The 22,834-nt window shown below is 44.2% G+C and overlaps 1 protein-coding gene across 5 annotated transcripts in view; it reads right to left on the bottom strand.

Annotated features, from left to right (window-relative positions):
* The window catches only part of LOC143964536 (E3 ubiquitin-protein ligase RNF213-like), a 955,032-nt gene that overhangs the window by 29,555 nt on the left and 902,643 nt on the right, over positions 1-22,834 (bottom strand). For all 5 annotated transcript variants that reach the window (XM_077474321.1, XM_077474324.1, XM_077474323.1 and 2 more), the window contains exons 61-63: positions 11,846-11,929; positions 8,210-8,390; positions 7,890-8,091 (exon numbers count right to left, since the gene is read on the bottom strand). In XM_077474321.1, the coding sequence (XP_077330447.1) occupies positions 7,890-8,091; positions 8,210-8,390; positions 11,846-11,929 (467 nt within the window). The remainder of the gene's footprint in view (positions 1-7,889; positions 8,092-8,209; positions 8,391-11,845; positions 11,930-22,834) is intronic.

Genomic DNA, 22,834 nt, shown 5'->3' with positions numbered 1-22,834 from the left:
AGCCATACCCAGCCATGCCCAGCCATATTCTGCAATACTCTGTGATACCCAGCCATACTCTGCCATAACCAGCCAGCCTCTGCAATACCCGGTAATACCCAGCCATACTCAGCGATACCCAGCCATGCTCTGCGATACCCAGCCATACTCAGCCATGCCCAGCCATGCTTGGCCATGCTCAGCCGTAGTTGGCCTCTGTATGTGGCCAGGCTGTGGAAGTCTCACACATGTGGTATCGCCATCCTCAGGCGGAGTAGGAGAATCTATTTTGGGGTGTAATTTTTGGTATGTATATGCTATGTGTTAGAAATATTGTATAAAGGGGCGAGCGGTCGCATAGTCTCACAGCTCCGGCTACCAACTACCATCCTTCCCTTATCCTGGGTCCTATTTCCTCGCCAGTGGCACCGATCTGTCCCCCACAGCTGTGGGCATTTAGCAGGCTGGCTGACATGGTGAAATACGGGCCGCCTTGCCCCCATCCGCGTTGAAACAACTGATGCAATTCAAGATGGCACCGAGACACATGCAGAGCACACAGACGCGCTGCAGGCCTCCTCCTCTGCAGACTGGAGTACAGCTAAAGGGGTGAGTGCTTCAATTCCAGCCATCTTCCACACACAAACAGACCCTTTGCTGTCACCAAACCCCCAGCATGTTAATGAGAGCATGCAGGCTGAGGATTCCTCCCCTGCTGAGCCTACACTGTCTACCATTATGCTGGCTATTCAAGACTGCAAGGCCTCCCTCTCCACACAGATAGCCTATATCTGCATGGACTTTTCACTATTAAAACAAGATGTCCAGAACCTCCAGGGCAGAACCAGAGATGCAGAGGAATGCATTAGTACTCTGGAGGACACTGTAAATCCCCTGACAGTTAACCTGCAAAATACTACCAGTGAGATGGCAGCACTCTGCACAAAAATTGACGATTTGGAAAATCGTTCTCGCAGGAAGAATCTTAGATTTGTGGGGTTCACAGAGCGATCGGAGGGCCCTCAACCTGAAAAATTCCTTTACTCCTGGCTACGAGACATTTTTGGGTCGGATGCGCCCTTGTTCTCCCATGTTATAGAACGCGTGCACCGTACACCCCCTCGCCCCCCTCCTGAGGGAGTCCCATCAAACTCTATTATTGCACGCATCCTCAACTTTCAGGATAAAGTCGCTATTCTGTGTCTTGCACGTGAAAAAGGCCCGCTTAAGTACAACGGTAACACTATATCTGTCTATCCTGACTTTCCTGCCGAAGTTCAATGCCAACGCATCTCCTTCTCAGCAGTAAAAACCCGCTTGCGTAAAGAAGGCCTGTCCTATGCCATGCTCTTTCCTGCCAAACTGTGCATTATCCATGATGGTAGGGCTCATTTCTATACCAGCCCTAAGAAAGTCATGGCATGGTTGAATGACCACTATGGTACTGCCCGCAGGCAGAGACGGAACTGACAATGCCACTGAACCGAGGATTCACCTAATTACTGCCTTGTTACCAGACCTCCTGTGCATCCTTGAGTGTATCCTGCAGCTCTGTGGTAATCTACAATGTTTGATGTTTTTTTTTCTTTCTTTCTACCACTATATCCCCTTAGCCGGAATGCACTCTTAGCTTGGAGAACAGGTTACTGTGACTTATCTATTTACCCCTCCAGGTTTCCTCCCCTTTTATGAACATTATTTCATCTGCATAACTTGCTATCCTGAATTATCTGTAGGGGAGACCACCAGATCCTGAACTCTCCCCCAAGGCTAGCAAGGCCATACATCCTCCAACAGGACATGCTTTGTCCCCCTAAAATGCATTGGTTGGGAGCCCCCCCCACCTGACTCCACTTTACCCGCACACCAGGTAGTGGCGTGGCCACAGGACAGTTTCTTTTTTCTTTTCTGACCCCCACCGAGGTACGGTCGGGATGGCCTGTTGGTTTGGGATCCAAGGCTTGCTGTGTTTGGGATGGTCGAGCGGGGAGGGAGGCTAAGGTTTTATGGGATTTTGTTGATGGTTTTTCTTTCCCCTTTCTCCCATTATTTTTTTCCCCACCCCCCTTATTTTAACCTCCACAACCCCCCATTGGGAAAGCTTTTTTTTCAGTTGGTCAACTTTGGCCCACACCCTCCTGATGGCAGATCCATGCACTTTTTTGTTCATGTGCATGTATGTGCTTCATGGGACACAGCCTTTCTGGTAATTTATGTACATGTTTATCCGTGCTTGTTTACTACTGTATAATTTGTTATAGTGAAGCCTCTGAGGATAGTCTCTTGGAACACTAGGGGTCTGAATGCACCCCAGAAGAGATCCCTGTTTTTTTCGGTATTGAAAATGCGCCGCCCTCATATTATTTGCCTCCAGGAGACTCACCTCACAGGCTCCAAAATAAGGGCCTTAAAACGCCCATGGTTGTCTAACTCCTACCATGCCACTCACACTAATTATTCCAGAGGGGTTTCTATTCTATTAGCCAAATCTCTTCCAACTGAGATGATAGGGGTTAAAACTGACCCTGATGGGTGATTTGTTGTTCTTACTCTACAAATATCCACGTGACTTTTACTCTGGTGAACATGTATATCCCCCCCCCCCCCCGTTTTCGGTGGAGGTACTCTCCAATTTGTCACTTCTGCTTTTGAATAGACCCCCTGGCCCCCTGCTATATGTAGGAGACTTTAATGCAATATTGGATCCAGCAATGGACCGCCTGGGGGGTGGGGGTAGGCCCTTCCCCTCCTTTGTGGACTGGGTCCAAGTCCATGGCCTTACAGAGGTGTGGCGCTGGAAACACCCGGATGTATGCCACTTCTCCTGCCACTCGGACTCCTTCCACACCATGTCCAGGTTGGATATGGGGTTCGCCCCAGCGGAGACCCTTCCAGTGGTCTCCGCTGTATCATATTTGCCCAGGGGGGTTTCGGATCATGCCCCTCTTTCTGTGGACCCTCCTCCCAGGCTCGGGACCCGCTGTTTGGTGCCTGAACTCTTACTGGCTGGAGTATGGGATCGTGCAGAGTGGGTGCAGGAAGGGCATTGCCGAATACTGGAGGGACAACTTGGACAAAGTTGACCCATCCACCGAATGGGAAACATTTAAGACAACACTTTGAGGTACTTTTATGTCCATAATGGGGGTTATACGCAAAAATAATCAGATGCTCACAGATGAACTTGGTTCGGTGAAATGGTTATGGTTCGTGCAGAGTCTGCTTATGCCTCTAGCCCTGCCTCCGACACAAGGGAGGCATGGCTACGGAGCCGCAGGGAGTATGAACGCCGTCTGCTAGCTCTCACGCAGAAACGCATGCTGCATGTTACTCAAAAATCATTTGAACATGGTAACAAAGCCGGGCATCTCTTGGCATACCTGACTAGACCTGACCATTCTCCCATTTCCATTCCATGTATTAGCACTGCCCAGGGTACCACCAGTGATAACCTGGGAGATATCCTAAATTCCTTCTTATGTTTTTACAAAGACCTGTATACATCTAGGGTTGACTATGATGAATCCCAATTGAACGAATATTTGGCTGACATATTCCTCCCCTCCTAATCAAATGAGGGGCGAGATGCGTTGGAGGAGCCTATTACGACTGAAGAAATTACTGCAGCCATTTCAAAAATGCCTGCACATAAAACCCCCAGCCTGGACAGTTTCCCGACCGAATGGTACATGAAATTTAAAGATCTTGTGCCCCCTTTCCTCTTAAGGACCTATAATAAAAGCCCTGGACACCGGAACTCTTCCCCCATCGATGCGGGAGCCTCTGATTATACTTTTATTGAAACCCTGTAAAGATCCACTTAAATGCGAATCTTATCGTCCAAGTTCACTTATTAACGTGAACGTTAAGATTCTGGCCAAAATAATAGCCAATCGTTTAAATAGCGGAGTTACGTCCCTGGTCAACAGTGACCAAGGGGGCTTTATTCCCGGCAGGTCCACCAGGATGAATATCCGCAGGTTGTTCCACAACCTGCATTACCCACATGATTGCCCTCCCACCCGTGCCATTGTGTCTTTGGATACCTGCCAGGCCTTTGACAGTGCGGAATGGCCATATCTCTTTCGGGTATTACAAATGTATGGCTTTGGCCCCCATATTGTAGCATGGATAAAACTCCTTTACACCTCCCCGGTGGCTCAGATCCGAGTCAATTCCACTATTACTGACCCCTTCCAAATTACCAGAGGCACTCGACGGGGTGCCCGTTGTCTCCCCTCTTGTTTGCCCTGGCCATGGAACTGTTGGCGATTTGTGTCCGCTCTTCCCCTCTAATTAAGGGACTCCCAATTGCTAATATAGAGGAATGCATTTCACTCTACGTGGATGACACATTGGTGCACCTGGCTGACACCGATGGGTCACTGTGGGCCCTGTTGGAGGAGGTCACTACCTTCGGAGACTATTCCGGCTTCCGGTGAATTGGGATAAGTCCAGTGTTTTCCCCTTGGACGTGACTGTTCCCCCCCACATACACCCTGAATCCAAGCTCCAGGTGGTGTCCTCCTTTAGGTACCTTGGGGTGTTGGTGCAGACACCCCTATCCCTATATACCACTAACAACTTGGATCCCCTCCTGGCCCGCCTTCAGAAGCGGACCAGGCAGTGGATGGACCTGCCACTAGACCTTATGGGAAGGGCCAATGTACTTACCGAGGCTTCTATACATCCTTGCTAACTCTCCATGCAGAATACCAAAATCCACTTTTAAACGAATAGACACCATATGCACAACTTTCCTGTGGAAAGGTGGTTCCCCCAAAATGGTACTTGAGACACTGCAGCTGCCAGCACAGCTGGCAGGCCTGGCGTTTCCTAATTTTTTCTGTATTATCTGGCTTCTCAGCTGATGCACATTCATGATTGGTTGTGCCCGGCCCCATCCAACGCCTGCACCTCCACAGAAGGGGCCATCGCATCTTCCCTGGAAACCTTGCATAATATCCTTTACAGAGGCCAAGACCCCGACTGCCCCGGTACCTCTATGCTTAACACCTCTCTTTCATTATTCCGCTATATTGTCACAAAGATAACCAAAAATACTTGGCTAAAGTCTCCAAACAACCCCCTGTGGTTCAACCCTAATCTTCAGGAATTGTTTTCCCTCCTGGACCCCAATTGATGGTACTCCAATGGGGTTAAATATCTATGCCACCTGTACAATGCCCAGAGTTTTAAAACCTTCTACCAGCTACGCTTAGACTTTGACTTACCAAGATCTTACCTATTCTACTACTACCAGCTCAGGCATAGTTTGACTCCCTGGCTGACCCCACTAACTTGCCCCCATTGGAAAAACTACTCAGACACCCAGACCCCACTAAATTAGTTTCCACCTACTATGCAGCCTTAATATCTGACTTCAACCCCAGATTTCATAAGGCACAAGCAAAATGGATATCTCTGGACATGTCTTTGATGGATGAAGACTGGTCAGAATTCAGACCCACCTCACCCCGGCCAGATTGCACAAGATGGGTCTCTAGCCCTCAGCTGCCTGTTTTCGTGGACGTGGCCAAGAGGCTGACTTTCTACATTGCTTTTGGGTGTGCCCAATGGTCCAGGATTTCTGGAAAGAAGTGGATGCTTTCACCTCCCTGGCGTTGGGTCTCCCAAATGTACTCCAATCCAAGAATTGCTTTTTAGGCATCTTTAGTGATTTACCCATATCGTCCCATGCCAAGAGATTGCTACGTATACTCAATTTTTATGCCAAAAAAACTATTCTAATGTCATGGAAGGGTGCACAGACCCCTCTGAAATCCTTCTGAATAACACTTATAATGACTCTATCCCACTTTATAAACTGACTTTTGAACTCAGAAAAAAGGAACAAAACCTTTTAAAAATTTGGGGTAAATGGTTGGCTAGCCCGCTAACCCTATCCCAGCGCTGATTATACCACCCTCAGTTGTCCATTGATGTGCTGTGCCCCAAAGATTTCTAATAATTGATTACATGCTTTTGCTCTAAAATGGTAGCATACTTGCACCTTATATCATTATACCTATGTTGAATCTTTTGTACTGATATCTGTGTAATTTCCTTTGTTTGAGTACACTGCCTAAAGTTGTATACCCTCTGTATGACCAGACTTTCTGGCACTATTGCTGTTTTTTTTTTGTATTTTGTTGTTGTTTGTCTTTTTCTGTTTGTTGGTTTGTCTAAAACCTAATAAAAATAACTTAAAAAAAAAAATATTGCTTGATCGTTCTTACGGGAGGCGAGAGGGGACTCCCCCCTTCCGCTGCCCTCCGATGCTTCTACCGACTCGCCGATACGATCGAATGCCATATTCCTATTATAAGGGATGTTTACATCCCTTGTAATAGGAATAAAAGTGATCAAAAAATGTATTTTGGGGAAAAAGTGTCAAACTAAAGTAAAATAAACAATACATTTTTTTTTCAAGCGCCCCTGTCCCCGTGTGCTCACATGCAGAAGCGAACGCATACGTAAGTCCCGCCCACATATGAAAACAGTGTTCAAACCACACATGTGAGTTATTGCTGCAAACGTTAGAGCGAGAGCAATGATTTTGGCCCTAGACCTCCTCTGTAACTCAAAACATGTAACCAGTAAAAAATTTTAAATCATCACTTATGGGTATTTTTAAGTAGTGACGTTTGGTGCCATTCCACGAGTGTGTGCAATTTTGAAGAGTTACATGTTAGGTATCTATTTACTCAGCGTAACTTCATCTTTCACATTATGCAAAAACATTGGGCTAACTTTATTGTTTTGTTTTTTTAAAGCAAAAACATTTTTTTCCCAAAAAATATGTGTTTGAAAAATTGCTGCGCAAATACCATGCGTGATTAAAAGTAGCAACTACCACCATTGTATTCTCTAGGGTCTTTTCTAAAAATATATATATAATGTTTTGGGGTTATATGTAATTTTCTAGCAAATAAATGATGATTTTTACATGTAGGAGAGAATTGTCAGAATTGGCCTGGGTGCTCCAGAACGCCTGCAGGTGCTCCCTGCATGTTGGACCTCTGTATGTGGTCACGCTGTGTAAAAGTATCACGCATGTGGTATTGCCATATTCGGGAGTAATAGCAGAATGTGTTTTGGGGTGTAATTTGTGATATGCATATGCTGTGTGTGAGAAATAACCTGCTAATATGACAATTTTGTTAAAAAAAAAAAGGAAAAAAAAATCTTGATTTTGCAAAGAATTGTGGGAAAAATCACAACTTCAAATACCTTACCATGCCTCTTTCTAAATACCTTGGAATGTCTTCTTTCCAAAAAGGGGTCATTTGGGGGGGTATTTGTACTTTTCTGGCATGTTAGGGTCTCAAGAATTGAGATAGGCCGTCAGTACTTCAGGTGTGATCAATTTTCAGATATTGGCACCATAGCTTGTGGACTCTAACTTTCATGAAGACCAAAAAATATACACCAATTTGAACTTATTTTTACCAAAGATATGTAGTAGTATAAATTTTGGCCAAAATGTATGAAGAAAAATTAACTAACAAACAAACTAATTTGCTAAATGTTATAACAGAAACAAAGAAAAATATTTTTTTTACAGAATTTTCAGTCTTTTTTCTTTTATAGCGCAAAAAATAAAAAATACAGCGGTGATTAAATACCACCAAAAGAAAGCTTTATTTGTGTGAAAAAAAGGACAAAAATTTCATATAGGTACAGTGTTGCATGACAGAGTAATTGTCATTCAAAATGTGAGAGCACCGAAAGCTGAAAATTGCTGTGGTAAGAAAGGGGGTTTAAGTGCCCAGTGTTCAAGTGGTTAAAACAATGAATTATGAGGCACAGTCTAGAATAAAGTACTTTTGGAACTTCTGGGTGGAGGAGTAAAAACAGGAGTAAATGAGAAGTTTCCTTTAATTACAACAGACTCGTTTATTACTTACAACCATGGTGATGAGAGGCTTCCCTTGGAAAAGGCGGATGGTGAGCTGATGCTGGATCTTTGAGAAGTCAAATTCCTGCAAAGTCTCTTTACCACTCTCTAGACTATACTGACAATTGGATAAGACAATGGGTATTATATCCCTTTCCTTCTCATAACTGATCACATGTATATCCATAACGTCTGAAGCTTTAATGGAGTACCTAAGGAAAGTAAAATAAGTGTTGAATATTATTTTGTTTAAATAAATTCTTAATCACTGTGTGTATCATTTTAAAAGGATACAAAATAAAAAAGAAGAAAAATCCATAAGAAACATACTTTTGTTCAATTTTGGTGTGTTTTTCCAGTTCGTGTATAAAACTGTTGTGCAGTGCTATAAGGTAGCTGGTGAGGGCTGTAGCTCCCAGGCCCAGTCCCTGCCGACGAGGAAGAAGAAACTCAAAGTCACTGTCTATGGTAAGGATCTGATCACCCATGCCTTCTGGGAGCTTTATTTCACCTATAACAAATTGAGAAAGATGGAATGAGTTTATGTAAACTTGCCTTTAAAAGTATAGTCATCTAACTGAATTATAAAATACTGGCAACAGTCCATTTATTCTGTACCTTTATTATACTTATTAAAGGCTTGTCTAAAACTATGATTTCACACACGGACACACCAGTTTTCTCAACATCCACTTTGGGCAGTGTTTCACTTACCTGTACCAAATAAGCTAACACTAAGCCTCCATTCATCACAGTTTTAGATAAAAAAAAAAAATCACACAACATTTTACAGTCAATAAAACACATTAAAAACTGACGCATTCCAGCACACCTGAAAACTACAGTAAACCTGTGCATAGGGTTTTTCTTATTGAGGGATTTTTGTATCTTACAAAAACAAACACAACATACAGACCACATTCAAAATGACAGAGGCCTCTGCAATCAAGGGTTGCATTTACAAACAAAATTAAGTTATGAATATTTATATTTTCTTCAGCCAATCCAGCAGGATGTTAAGGCCACTGGTGCATGCTGGGGATGATATAAATATTTGGGACAGGCCAAGCGCTCTCTCTCTCTCTTGTCTCAGGCTGAGGCCTGAGGAGGTGCTGCTGGATGACGCTCTGCTGTTAGGCCCAATAGCCTGTCTTGGGGCCTAATGTGTGCTAAAGTCATCCTGAAGCTGTTCTGCCTGGTCTGAAGGAAGCTGTGCCAAGGAGGAGTGCCGGGGAGAGAGCCAGGAAGAAGGCTGGCCTCTCAGAAAGGCCCGGTGACTCACGTGGAGGATGCACTGAAATTTGGGAACATGCTTACAATGTTGCCGGGTTGGCTTAAAGGTTCTGACACTGTGAAGCTGGACATTTATATGTATCTGGAAAGTCAAGTCTTATATCTATCCATGGTAAAATATCATATTGCCGCAAAAGGATTTATTAGTGTCATGAACCAGATGTGACCAGAACTGTGTGACTGCGACAAGTGAACCAGACACAAATAAGTGAAGATAAATTTATTAAGCAAACGCATATAAATGTGAACAACCCACCAATACAAACTAAGTGAACAAACTAACAACCAAACAGTGCAGATAAGCAAGTAAACCAGTATAATGTAACAAAAGGGAGAACCAGAATCGTAGTCAAGCCAGGCCGGGGTCATAAATAGGAGGTAAGCAGAATAGGGGGACAAGGAGAGAGGGGACAGGTACAAGAGGCAGGATACAGGAAACAGGGATCGGGGATCAGGTAACAGGTATCAGGTATCAAACAGGCTGCAGGTCAGGGCTCAAGGACAATACCAAGGCGAAGTGTATATGAACTTGCCGGGTATTTATAATGGCTGCTGTCAGTCATGTGACGCCTGACTGCAGAGGGCAATACCTGCTCCATACTGCCAGGATCCCTCCGCTGGTGGACACCAGTACTGCGGACCAAAGATGACATAATTCCAGCAGGAGACACCTGCTGGTGGATCGCAGTACTGCATGCCAAATGATTGATATTACCAGCGGAGGGAACCTTTCCTGACAATTAGGCTGCTTACTACAGTTATGTTTGTTTGTAATCACTATTGTTAGAAATATATGTGTGTGTGTGTTATAATGTAGTCATAATCAAATAGCAGTTTAAGTATGCAAATTATTATTTTTTCTCTATGTGCATAATTCATATTTTAATTGCTATGTATGAAATGAATAAGGCTGCAAGACCCTCAAGAAAGTTTATGCTATTTAGATTAAATAACATTGTAAATCTTTATAAAATCTTGTATCCTAGAAAAATGATTTACTCTACAGCAGGGGTAGGAAACCTATGGCTCTTGAGCCAGATGTGGCTCTTTTGATGGCTGCATCTGGCTCTCACCTCTCAATCCACAGATTGCCTGGGGTGCCGATCCGTGGATTGAACCCATAGAAAAGGCCGCAGCTTCGGCCTAGCTCCGGAGCTGCGGCCATCTTGGTACACCCAGCGGTGGCCTAGGTGAGCGGCGCTCTGACGTCATCATCACCCATCTCAACTGCTCGTGGATCTGCCTGCCTGTGTAGTGATAAGCAAGCAAACAATCGTAGGGGAGATGTGGATATTACAGTGGGGGAGACGACGTGGATATTACAGCTATAATTGAAATTAGTTGATTAATCAATTTAAAAAAAAAAAATAGTTTTAAACATATTGTATGGCCCTCGCGGAATTACATTTTAAAATATGTGGCGTTCATGGCTCTCTCAGACAAAAAGGTTCCCTACCCCTGCTCTACAGATTAGATATTATAGAAGATTTTGATTCTTCCTGACAACCTGAGGATAGGCATTTTCAGTTTCAGGGTGCCATCTGGTGGTACGGTCATTTATTGACTGATTACATAAAACATTAATCAGTAACACACAATGACACACTTGTAATCATCAAAAAGATAGACATCACATGCCCATCATCTGGAAGACTCATCTGACAATTCAGTGAAGGAAGAGGTCAGGTCACACATCCCCAGTGTAGCTAGACACCATGTTGGAAGACACCACCACCCATTGATCGGCAACCATCCTCTGAGGGTCTGGTCAGCATAAGTTTGGGCCAAACTTTGGTTGTTCAGATGTTCGGCGAACACCAAACAATATGCGAAAGCCGCCAGAAAACAGTTAAAGTCTATGGGACACTAACATGAACAATCAAAAGTGCTAATTTTAAAGGCTTATATGCAAGTTATTGTCATAAAAAGTGTCTAGGGACCTGGGTCTTGCCAAAGGGGACATGTATCTGTATTTTTGGGAGCAGTGATTTTTTTTAATGCTTAAAGTGAAACAATAAAATGAAATATTCCTTTAAATATCATGCCTGTGGGGTGTGTATAGTATCCCTGCAAAGTGGCGCATTTTTACATTTTTAGAACAGTACCACAGAAAATTACATTTCTAAAGGAAAAAATATAAAACTGATTGTGGCTGTAATTAATTGTCGGGTTTTGGCAATATAAATAAAACTCATTGAAAAAAAGGGCATGGGTTCCCCCCACCCCCCTCCAGTCCATTACCAGGCCCTTTGGGTCTGGTATAAATGTTAAGGGGAACATCCGAACCAAAAACAAATGCGTGGGGTCCCCCCAAAAGCCATACCAGAAGGGTCTGGTATGGAAATTAAGGGGAACCCTGTGCCAAATAAAAAAAATGGAGTAGGGGTCCTAAAAACCCATACCAGACCCTTATCCGAGCACGCAACCTGGCAGGCTCCAGGAACTGGGGAAAGTTGTATTTGTTCATTACATATGCAGGCTTTACTTCCTGCTACGTACTACTACACAACAGTTACAGTATGTCTCACATCTATTTATTAGGTCTGACTAATGGAAAATAACCCACTATTAACTCTGTGAAATATAATGATGTGTCATTCTGATTAACAGATTTTACAGTAATATTTAAAGCAGTAAAAAACATGAAAAACAAAATTGTCTTCTATCACTCACCATTTGTTTGTAGAGAGAACCTCAGATGATTCCAAGCAAGCATGTAATCTTCTATATACTTCATATAATTTTTTTTATTGCCATCTATAACACAACATAAAACATAAGCAACGATGTAAACATAATTCTTTAGGCCCATTCACACCATTTCCTTTAGGATGCACACAAAGACAAGAATGTTTCCCACAGTGTTAGTTCACACTATTGCAGTGTTGTGGTGTGCGTTGAAAAAAAGAGTAGCTTACGCTGTACTTTTTTTCAGTACACCGGGTTGCAGTGCAAACCACCAGATCCCAACATGTGGTGCATAAAACATTATGAAATATCATTTGTGACACTTCAATAAAGTTCTAACTTAAAAAACGTAAACAGTGTGCTTTGGCACAGTGCACACCAGTATTCCTACGGTCAGCGCAGCTGGTGGTGTACATCAGCCCTTAATTTTTTATATTTTAAATTCAAATAACCTGACGTACACACTTTGCATCCATATCTGCCAAAGCCCAGCCAGATATGTTGTAAAGCACTGCGCAAACTGTTGGTGCTATATAAATCCTGTATAATAAAAATAATTTAAAAAAGACTAACCTATTTATTTAAAGTCAAAACTCTTTGAGAGCAATTAGAAGTACCCTGTGTTGATAGGGGTGGTTTGGTTTTAAAGTGACCTTGTAAAGCTGGCCATGCAGCAATAGAGATCTAACAGGTTCCTTGATTCATGATAGTGTAGATGGAGGAATCTCTGTTAGAATACTAGAGCAGTGCCAGTATCTGCTTGGACAATCTTCTGCCTGGCTTCCTATAACTTTTCAATTCATTGGGACCGGACATAATTTATTCAGTGTATGACCAGCTTACAAAAGTGAACAAAATAAAAAATGAATTGCCCTGTGAAGATATCATGTTTATACATACAGTACCTGTTCACTGGCTCTTTTGCTAAAGCATCACTCTATATAGCATATCTTTTGGCACTCACCTTCTTTGACACCTCAGACAGGTCAGACAACGATTGCCCTTACTGGCTGCTGTGGGTCCTCCTGCTGACCCCTAGTTTATGCAGAACACAGTAGTGAAGTAGGAGTAAGTGGAAGGAACCATGGTGGCCACTGAGGGGCACGCTATGAAGTATGAAATAGCAATGATGGGGGGCGATCTGCTACTGAGCAACATTTTAGCAAATGGGCCAATGAACAAGAAATTATAAACCTGATTTTTTTCACAGTTGATCTAATGTTGCTGATCCCCTGACAGGGTCACTTTAAATCATATATCCGTGGTGGATAAAAATCAATAACAACAGCCCTAAATAACTGTAACCTAAAAATACAATGATCCAAGGAAATATACTGCAGCAATCTCTATATGAAAAAAAGAAATGTGAACCCAGCTCAAGCAAGGGAGATAGTGGGGTTGATTTACTAAAACCGGAGAGTGCAAAATTTGGTGCATCTGCATACAAACCAATCAGCTTCTAACTTCAGCTTGTTCAATTATTATTTGACAATAAAACCTGAAAGCTGGTTTGTTTCAGGTGCAGAGTTCCAGAGTTCCACCAGATTTAGAAATCTCCAGTTTTAGTAAATCAACCCAGTATTTTGTCTCATTGTACATACAAGGCACACAAGTTTAAGCAGATACAGAAAATTAGGCAAATGGGAAGGAAATAGGGTACATGGTGAGCAAGAGGTTAAAGGCTAATTACAGCCAAATGGAACTTTTGAACATTGCAAAAGTTTGGAACTGAATAACAAACCCCATTGAAGTCTACGAGACCCTAACTGGAAAAAAAATCAAAAGTGCCCATTTTGAAGGCTTATATGCAAGTAATTGGGCATATAATCATGAGCCATGAACAACGGAGATATGCAATGTAAACAAGGCTTATCTCTGTTGTGACGGGGGAGGGAAGGGATGATCGATCTTTTCCCCTAGTTAAAGCAACACACAGTTAACCCTTTGATTGCCCCTGATGTTAATTCCTTCCCAGCCAGTGTCATTAGTACAGTGACAGTGTATATTTTTAGCACTGATCACTGTATTAGTGTCACTGGTCCCCAAAAAAGTGTCAATTAGTGTCCCAACTGTCCACTGCAATATTGCTGTCCCACTATAAGTTGCTGATCACCGCCATTACTAGTATAAAAAAAAAAAATTCCATAAATACTGTATATCCCACAGTTTGTAGACGCTATAACGTTTGCGTAAACCAATCAATAAACACCTATTGGCATTTTTTTTTAAACCAAAAACATGTATCAAAATACAATCTTGGCCAAAATATACAAAGAAATTAGATTTTTTTTTTTTTTTTATTGGATATGTTTTATAGCAGAAAGTAAAAAATATAGTGTCTTTTTTAATTGTCATTTTTTTTTGTTTATAGCACAAAAAACAAAAACTGCAGAGGTGATTAAATACCACGAAAAGAAAGCTCTATTTGTGGGAAAAAAGGACATACATTTTATTTGTGTACAGTGTTGCATGACTGCGCAATTGTCAGTTAAAGTAACGCAGTGCTGTATCTCTGTCAGAAACCATGAATCAGACTGAGACAGAACTACAGTTGAATCACACTTGTTTAATATTAATAAAAAAAGGTAAGCAGAGTAAACTTAGTCAAAACATAGTCAGAGTTCAGGAACCGGAAATGGATAGTCAGACAAGCCAAAATATCACGGAGCCAGAGATGAGCGTGATAGAACAGCAAGAAGGATCTGGAGTCAGAAGGAATGTCAGCCAGGCAAGTCTTTAACAGGAACACGGGAGAGCGTCTCTAGAGATGTGACCAAGGCAAAGGCAGAGATCATCTGGAATGGATGGCTTAAGTAGGCAGGACTAACGAGCAGGATATCATTAACACGTGAGTCACTGTGGAGAGATAGGAGCTGGCAATTAGCTGACAACTGAGCAGCCAGCTTTGAGAAGGAAGGGCTGAGCCCAGCCCTGACAATCACAAAAAATGGCCTGGTGAGGAAGAGGGGAAAATCTTCGGGAGGTCAAGTGGTTATTAAATGAGCAGTGATTTACTGACGCTTAAAGTAAAATAAAAAATAAAATAAAAATTCCTTTAAATATAGTGCCTGGGGGATCCCCTGAGTCTGCCTTTAAAGTGGCACATTTTTACCATGCATATAACCTGCTGCAGCAAAAAATATATTTATAAAGGCAAAAAGTTTGCATTTTACTTGCAAGCTTTCTTTGTTTTATAAGCAATGGCTTGGGGAGTCAGTCTGTATGATGAAGCAATAATTTAGTGCCCTCGAAAAACAAGATTATTTGGATAAATTCTGGTGTCTCTTTCGCATACTTTGGATAGAAGTAATAGGTGCTGAAAAGTTGGGCTTTGGTGTTAAAAATGTAAAATGATATGCCCCAGTCAAACAGTGGCAGAAAAATTGCGCTTTGGGTGTTGTTGGTGCCTTCACACAGTAACCCTATAGAGGTACTCTTGAAGAAAGCAAGAATTGTCCTTGCTGTCAAAAATGGAAATGATATGTCCTGGCCAAACTGTGATGGTAAAATTGGCCTTTGGGTGTTGGTGGTACCTTCACACTGTAACCCTGTACTCTTGATGAAAGGAAGAATTGGATTTTTTTTTTAATGATATGCACCTGTCAGAGAGATGCAGAAAAATTTGTCTTTGGGTGTTAATTGTGCCCATGAAACCAATACCAAAAAAAATTCTTGCAGATTAAATCAACAACCACAAAGCTAGGCAGCTTAGATAGTCTTTCAGGGATTCCAGATCCAGAAAACACTTAATCGGCGACATTAGCATCAGGGACTTGATAGTTGTTGCTAATCCAGGACTCATTCATTTTGATAAAATGTCAGCCAGTCCACGAAGTCTGTGGCTATTTTATCTGTCACAAAACCTCTGACTACACTGAATGCTATTCGGAAAGCACGCTGGATGCAGGGCACCCCAGCAGCTTAATTGCATACTGGGCAAGTTCTGCCCAGTGATCTATTCTCATGGCTTAGTAAATCGGTGGATCAACTGGAAAGCTCTCCATGTCTGTTTTGGCCCCTAAATAATCTCCCACCATGTGATGCAGACGCTGTCAGCCCTGGGTGCCGAGGACTAAAAAAATGTTGAAATCCATCACTGAGATGGCCTCCTTCTCCAACACTTCTCTCTTGACCAACAGAAGCCTCAAAATGAGGGTTTCCATGAGACTGTAACCTACCAGAGGTTGGAAAGGCGTTACATAAACTCCTCTTTAAAGTGACTGTAAAGTCAATTTTTTTTTCTATTAACATAGAAAACATGTCATATTTACCTGCTCTGTGCTGTGGTTTTGCACAGGGCAGCCTGGATCCTCCTCATCTCAGGTCCCTGGCTGGAGCTTCTTGCCCCTCCCTCTTGCTTGCTTTGGGGGCACACCAGCCAGTTAAGCCCTGCCCCATTTCTCCTCATTGGCTAACTGAGTTTTATTGACAGCAGCCAATCAGGAGGGAGAGTCCCGGACATGCATTAAGATAAAAAACCTTCTGCCTTTACAACCACCATACACTGCAAGTTTGCGGAGGCATGAGAAGCAGACTCCTCAGGTTCACTGAGGATTACAGTATCTGGAACTGCCTCCTCCCAGCTACATACTACTCCCAAGGGTTGGAAAACCATCTCTTAAGTGATGACATATGTCTTCCTGTACTTCAACGCCTCCAAAACAGTCAGAATCCTTCTCCTCCTCCCTCTCCTCTCGTGTGCTCCGTGGCAGCGCAAGAATGGATGTCTGCATAAAGCGGACCTTGAAAGGAAAGGAAGTCCTCCTCTATCTCCCGCTGCTCTGCCTTGAATGCCCTGTCCATAATGCCATGCAGAGTCTGCTCCAGCAGAAACACAACAGAGAATGTGTCACTGATGCATGTATTGTCATGGATTACCATCCTTGTCACCTCCTCTAATGGTGACAGTATAGTGCATGCATCCTTTAAATGCAGAGCCAGCCTGAGCCTGTCGTTGCACCATATTTACACAGGTACTCATTGACGGCCCTCTGCTGCATATGCAGCTGCTGCAGCATTGCTAAAGTCGAGTTCCACCTGGTGAGCATGTCACAGCAGATCTCCCAACCCTGGGTACTATTTAAGAAACACTGCACCACCAAACTGAGGACATGTGCTAAGCATGGCACACATGTCAACTTTCCCTGTCTAAGGGCGGACAGGAGGTTTGTGCTATTATTGCACACCACTCCTGGCCTGCCCCTGCAGAGCTGCAAGAATCTCTGCTCTGGTGTGGCTCATGTCACCTAGACAGACCAGCTGAAGCACTGCATGGCATCTTTTAGCCTGTCTCATTGAATAGCCCCTTGAACGCCTAAGGGGTATTGGTGGTTTATAGGACAAGGGGGGAGGGGGTGGAGCTGAAAAATCTTGCATCATCACCACCGGCTGTATGGAGACATGGTGGCAAAAAAATCTGCAGCACTGAGACCTGTCCTGCATCCTTTCCGCAGAGTTACCCAGTGTGCTGTGAACTAAATACATAATCTCTGACCGTGTTTGCTGGACCACGTGTCAGCAGTAATGTGGACTTTGCGGCTAACTGCCTTGCCCAACGATGCCACAACATTGCCTTCCACGTGACGGTACAGAGCTGGAATGGTCATACGTGAAAAGAAATAGCGTCTGGGAACTTGCCATTGTGATACAAAACATTCTGCAAATTCACGGAAGGGGACAGAATCCACCAGATGGAAAGGCAGGAATTGTAAAGCCAGCAAGCTTCAACTTAGAAGATGGGCATGTGGTTGGCAGTGACTGTATTTTTTTTTCCGCTGCAGCAGATAGAGCAGAGAAATTTGCCTGCTATAATCTACAGCTGGTGGTGTGCTACTGGCAGACATGCTGCAAGGACCTGTGGCACCCTTCGCTATACCATCATTCCTGTCAGTGGAGGCTGCTGAGAGGTCATGTGATATTGTGGGGGTAAGAAGTGAGGAGGACCAAATTTTGTCCCTTTTGTGTGGCTTTCAGGTGCTCTTGGATGGCAGATTAACCACTTGCCGACCGCCGCACGACGATATACGTCGACAGAATGGCACGGGCAGGCATATGGGCGTATATATACGTCCCTGCCTTCCCACGGGTGGGGGGCCCGATCGGGCCCCCCCCGGTGCCAGCGGCGGTGGGTATCCGTGCAGGAGCGATCCGGGATGAGGGGTCGGCCATTCGTTCATGGCCACCCCCTCGCGATCGCTCCTGACGAATGGAAGTGAGGCGTGACATCACTTCCTCTCCTGTAATGTAAACACAGGCAGAGGAAGTGATGTAATCTCTCCTCCGTGTCGGTATTTTTCGTTCCGGCACCGAGGAGAGAGGATCGGTGAGTTGCACCAACACGACACTACACAGTAGAACATGCCAGGCACACTCACACCCCCCCTTCACCCCCCGATCACCCCCCCAATTACCCCTGCCCCCCTAGTCACAGTGACACCAATTGCATTTTTTTTTTTTTTGCATTGGTGTCATTTGTGACTGTAATAACTGTTAGGGCAGTTAGGGTTAGCCCCCTTTAGTTCTAAGGTACCCCCCTAACCCCCCCAATAAAGGTTTAACCCCGTGATCACCCCCCGTCGCCAGTGTCACTAAGGCTGGGTTCACATTGCAGCAGTTTATGAGAACGGATGTGATTCGCACCGCACTGCAGTGCAAATCACATCCGATCTCTGTGCGATTCGAGTTCAGCCATACAGATAGTATGGCTGAATTTGCGTCGCACCCGCCGCAAATTCGCACGGGACCCTTTTTTTGGTCCGCAGCAGAATCGGATCGCATGGGTGTTCACACCATGCGATCCGAGTTTGCAGATCGCACTGCGATATGCGAACTGATCTGGGGGTGTCATTAACATTTCACTGACACTCCTAGCAGTTCGCATAGGGCAGTGTGAACTGCCGCCGTGAGGCATGCGATGCAGGAACCCGCCGCGGATTCGTGGCGTTCCTGCATCGCTCCAGTGTGAACCCAGCCTAATAAGCGATCATTTTTCTGATCGCTGTATTAGTGTCACAGGTGACGCTAGTTAGGCAGGTAGGTATTTAGGTTCGCCGCAGCTTTTTATAGCGCCAGGGACCCCCATATACTACCGCATAAAGCCCCCTGATTGCCCCCTAGTTAACCCTTTCACCAGTGATCACCATATAACTGTTACAGGTGACGCTGGTTGGTTAGTTATTTTTTTTTAGTTTCAGGGCACCCGCCATTTATTACCTAATAAAGGTTTAACCCCCTGATCACCCGGCGGGTGTCATTTGTGACTGTAAAAACTGTTAGGGCAGTTAGGGTTAGCCCCCTTTAGTTCTAAGGTACCCCCCTAACCCCCCCAATAAAGGTTTAACCCCGTGATCACCCCCAGTCGCCAGTGTCACTAAGGCTGGGTTCACATTGCAGCGGTTTATGAGAACGGATGTGATTCGCACCGCACTGCAGTGCAAATCACATCCGATCTCTGTGCGATTCGAGTTCAGCCATACAGATAGTAAGGCTGAATTCGCGTCGCACCCGCCGCAAACTCGCACGGGACCCTTTTTTTGGTCCGCAGCAGAATCGGATCGCATGGGTGTTCACACCATGCGATCCGAGTTTGCAGATCGCACTGCGATATGCGAACTGATCTGGGGGTGTCATTAACATTTCACTGACACTCCCAGCAGTTCGCATAGGGCAGTGTGAACTGCCGCCGGGAGGCATGCGATGCAGGAACCCGCCGCGGATTCGTGGCGTTCCCGCATCGCTCCAGTGTGAACCCAGCCTAATAAGCGATCGTTTTTTTGATCGCTGTATTAGTGTCACAGGTGACGCTAGTTAGGCAGGTAGGTATTTAGGTTCGCCGCAGCTTTTTATAGCGCCAGGGACCCCCATATACTACCGCATAAAGCCCCCTGATTGCCCCCTAGTTAACCCTTTCACCAGTGATGACCATATAACTGTTAGGCCGCGTACACACGCGCGGACTGTTCGCCCAACTTTGTCCGTCCAACAGTTTCGGCAAACAGTCCGCTCAAACTTAGCATGGACGGACATGGCCACACACGACGGACGAAGAGTTTGCTGAAACCGTGCGCGATGACGTGAACGGCACGTACGACGGGACGAAAAATACGACGTCCTATACACTGCATTATAGCTTTCGGCGTGAAAATCCTTTCTGAGCATGCGCGCAACTTTGTTTGACGAACAAGCCTACACACGAGCGGACTGTTCGCTGAAACAAGGTTTCAGCGGACAGTTTTACGGAATTTCCGAAAAACCTTGTCCGTCCAACTGTCCGCTGAAACTGTCCGCTGAAAGCCCACACACGAGCGGACTGTCCGCCCAAACACTGTTCAGCGGACAAAGTTGGGCGAACAGTCCGCGCGTGTGTACGCGGCCTTACAGGTGACGCTTGTTGGTTAGTTATTTTTTTATAGTTTCAGGGCACCCGCCATTTATTACCTAATAAAGGTTTAACCCCCTGATCACCCGGCGGGTGATATAAGTTTGAGGGTCAGATAAGGTCTGCGTCACCCCAGGCAGCGTCAGGTTAGTGCCAGTACCGCTAACACCCACGCACAAAGCATACACCTCCCTTAGTAATATAGTATCTGATCAGATCTATATTAGCGTCGCCAGCAGTTTAGGTTTCCCAAAACGCATTGTTAGCGGGATCAGCCCAGATACCTGCTAGCACCTGCGTTTAGCCCCTCCGCCAAGCCCAGACCAGCCCACCCAAGTGCAGTATCGATCGATCACTGTCACTTACAAAACACAACACGCATAACTGCAGCGTTCGCAGAGTCAGGCCTGATCCCTGCGATCGCTAACAGTTTTTCTTGTAGCGTTTTGATACAGTCGCTGACAGCCTAGGTGCTTTTTTACCTGTGAGTCTCACTAGTGTACCCCTAAATTTAGGGGTGTCTACTTTCCAAAATGGGGTCATTTGGGGGGGGTTTGTGCCATCTTGGCATTTTATGGCCTTCAAAACTGTAATAGGTAGTGAGGAGTGAAGTCAAAAATTTACGCCCTTAGAAAGCCTGAAGGCGGTGCTTGGTTTTCGGGGCCCCATGCGCGGCTAGGCTTCCATAAAGTCCCACATATGTGGTATCCCCGTACTCAGGAGAAGCAGCAGAACTTATTTTGGGGTGTCATTTCACATATGCCCATAGCATGTGTGAGCAATATATAATTTAGTGACAACTTTGTGAAAAAAAAATAAAAGTTTGTAATTTTCCCGCAACTTGTGCCAAATATAAAATATTCCATGGACTCAACATGCCTCTCAGCAAATAGCTTGGGGTGTCTACTTTCTAAAATGGGGTCATTTGTGGGGGTTTTGTGCCATCTTGGCATTTTATGGCCTTCAAAACTGTAATAGGTAGTGAGGAGTGAAGTCAAATATTTACGCCCTTAGAAAACCTGAAGGCGGTTCTTGGATTTCGGGGCCCCGTACGCGGCTAGGCTCCCAAAAAATCCCACACATGTGGTATCCCCGTACTCAGGAGAAGCAGCAGAATTTATTTTGGGGTGTCATTTCACATATGCCCATAGCATGTGTGAGCAATATATAATTTAGTGACAACTTTGTGAAAAAATAAAAATAAAAGTTTGTAATTTTCCTGCAACTTGTGGCAAAATATAAAATATTCCATGGACTCAACATGCCTCTCAGCAAATAGCTTGGGGTGTCTACTTTCTAAAATGGGGTCATTTGTGGGGGTTTTGTGCCATCTTGGCATTTTATGGCCTTCAAAACTGTAATAGGTAGTGAGAAGTGAAATCAAAAATTTACGCCCTTAGAAAGCCTGAAGGCGGTGCTTGGTTTTCGGGGGCCCCGTACGCGGCTAGGCTCCCAAAAAGTCCCACATATGTGGAATCTCAGGAGAAGCAGCAGAATTTATTTTGGGGTGTCATTTCACATATGCCCATAGCATGTGTGAGCAATATATCATTTAGTGACAACTTTGTGTAAAAAAAAATTAAAAATTTTTTTTTTGTCATTATTCAATCGCTTGAGGCAAAAAAATAAAATATTCAATGGGCTCAACATGCCTCTTATCAATTTCCTTAGGGGGTCTACTTTCCAAAATGGGGTCATTTGGGGGGGTTTTGTACTGCCCTGCTATTTTAGCACCTCAAGAAATGAGATAGGCAGTCGTAAACTAAAAGCTGCGTAAATTCCAGAAAACGTACCTTAGTTTGTAGATGTGACAACTTTTGCGCAAACCAATAAATATACAGTTATTGACTTTTTTTTTACCAAAGACATGTGGCTGAATACATTTTGGCCTAAATGTATGACTAAAATTGAGTTTATTGGATTTTTCTAATAACAAAAAGTAGAAAATATCATTTTTTTTCAAAATTTGCGGTCTTTTTATGTTTATATCGCAAAAAATAAAAATCGCAGAGGCAATCAAATACCATCAAAAGAAAGCTCTATTTGTGGGAAGAAAAGGACGCAAATTTTGTTTGGGTACAACATTGCATGACTGCGCAATTACCAGTTAAAGCAGCGCAGTGCCAAATTGTAAAAAGACCTCTGGTCATTGACCAGCAAAATGGTCCGGTCTGAAAGTGGTTAAATGCCTTGTCAAGCACGTGGTACCCAAATGGCTGGTGTTTTTGCCACTTTTGATCTTCTTGAGGGATAGTTTGCAAATTGCAACAGTGCGATCGGGTGTACATGTGCTAAAAAAGCCCCAGACAGCTGAACTGTGGGAAGTGGGCTGGTAGATAACAGCTCCACAATCTTATGGAGTAGGGTGGCTGCTCTGCCTCTACTCTGCCATGATGGCTGCCTTGTTGGGGTTGTGCCTCACCCTCACTTTGCTCCTCTGCTCTATCCGGCACCCAAGTTACATCAGTGACCTCATCATCATCATTCCCTCCATCCTCATCTTCACTGGAGCCAACTTGGCAACACGCTGTGGCTGGGGGAACATGACTGCCAATTTGTTGTTTACCAGTGTTCTCCCCTCTCTGTAGGCTCATGTT

The sequence above is a fragment of the Lithobates pipiens genome, unplaced genomic scaffold (genome assembly GCF_037356315.1).
Source record: "Lithobates pipiens isolate NorthernLeopardFrog02 unplaced genomic scaffold, aLitPip1_a1.2 Scaffold_8, whole genome shotgun sequence".
Lineage (NCBI taxonomy): Eukaryota > Metazoa > Chordata > Amphibia > Anura > Ranidae > Lithobates > Lithobates pipiens.
Note: the sequence above shows the minus strand (reverse complement) of the source record. Positions and strands in the feature narration are given on the sequence as shown.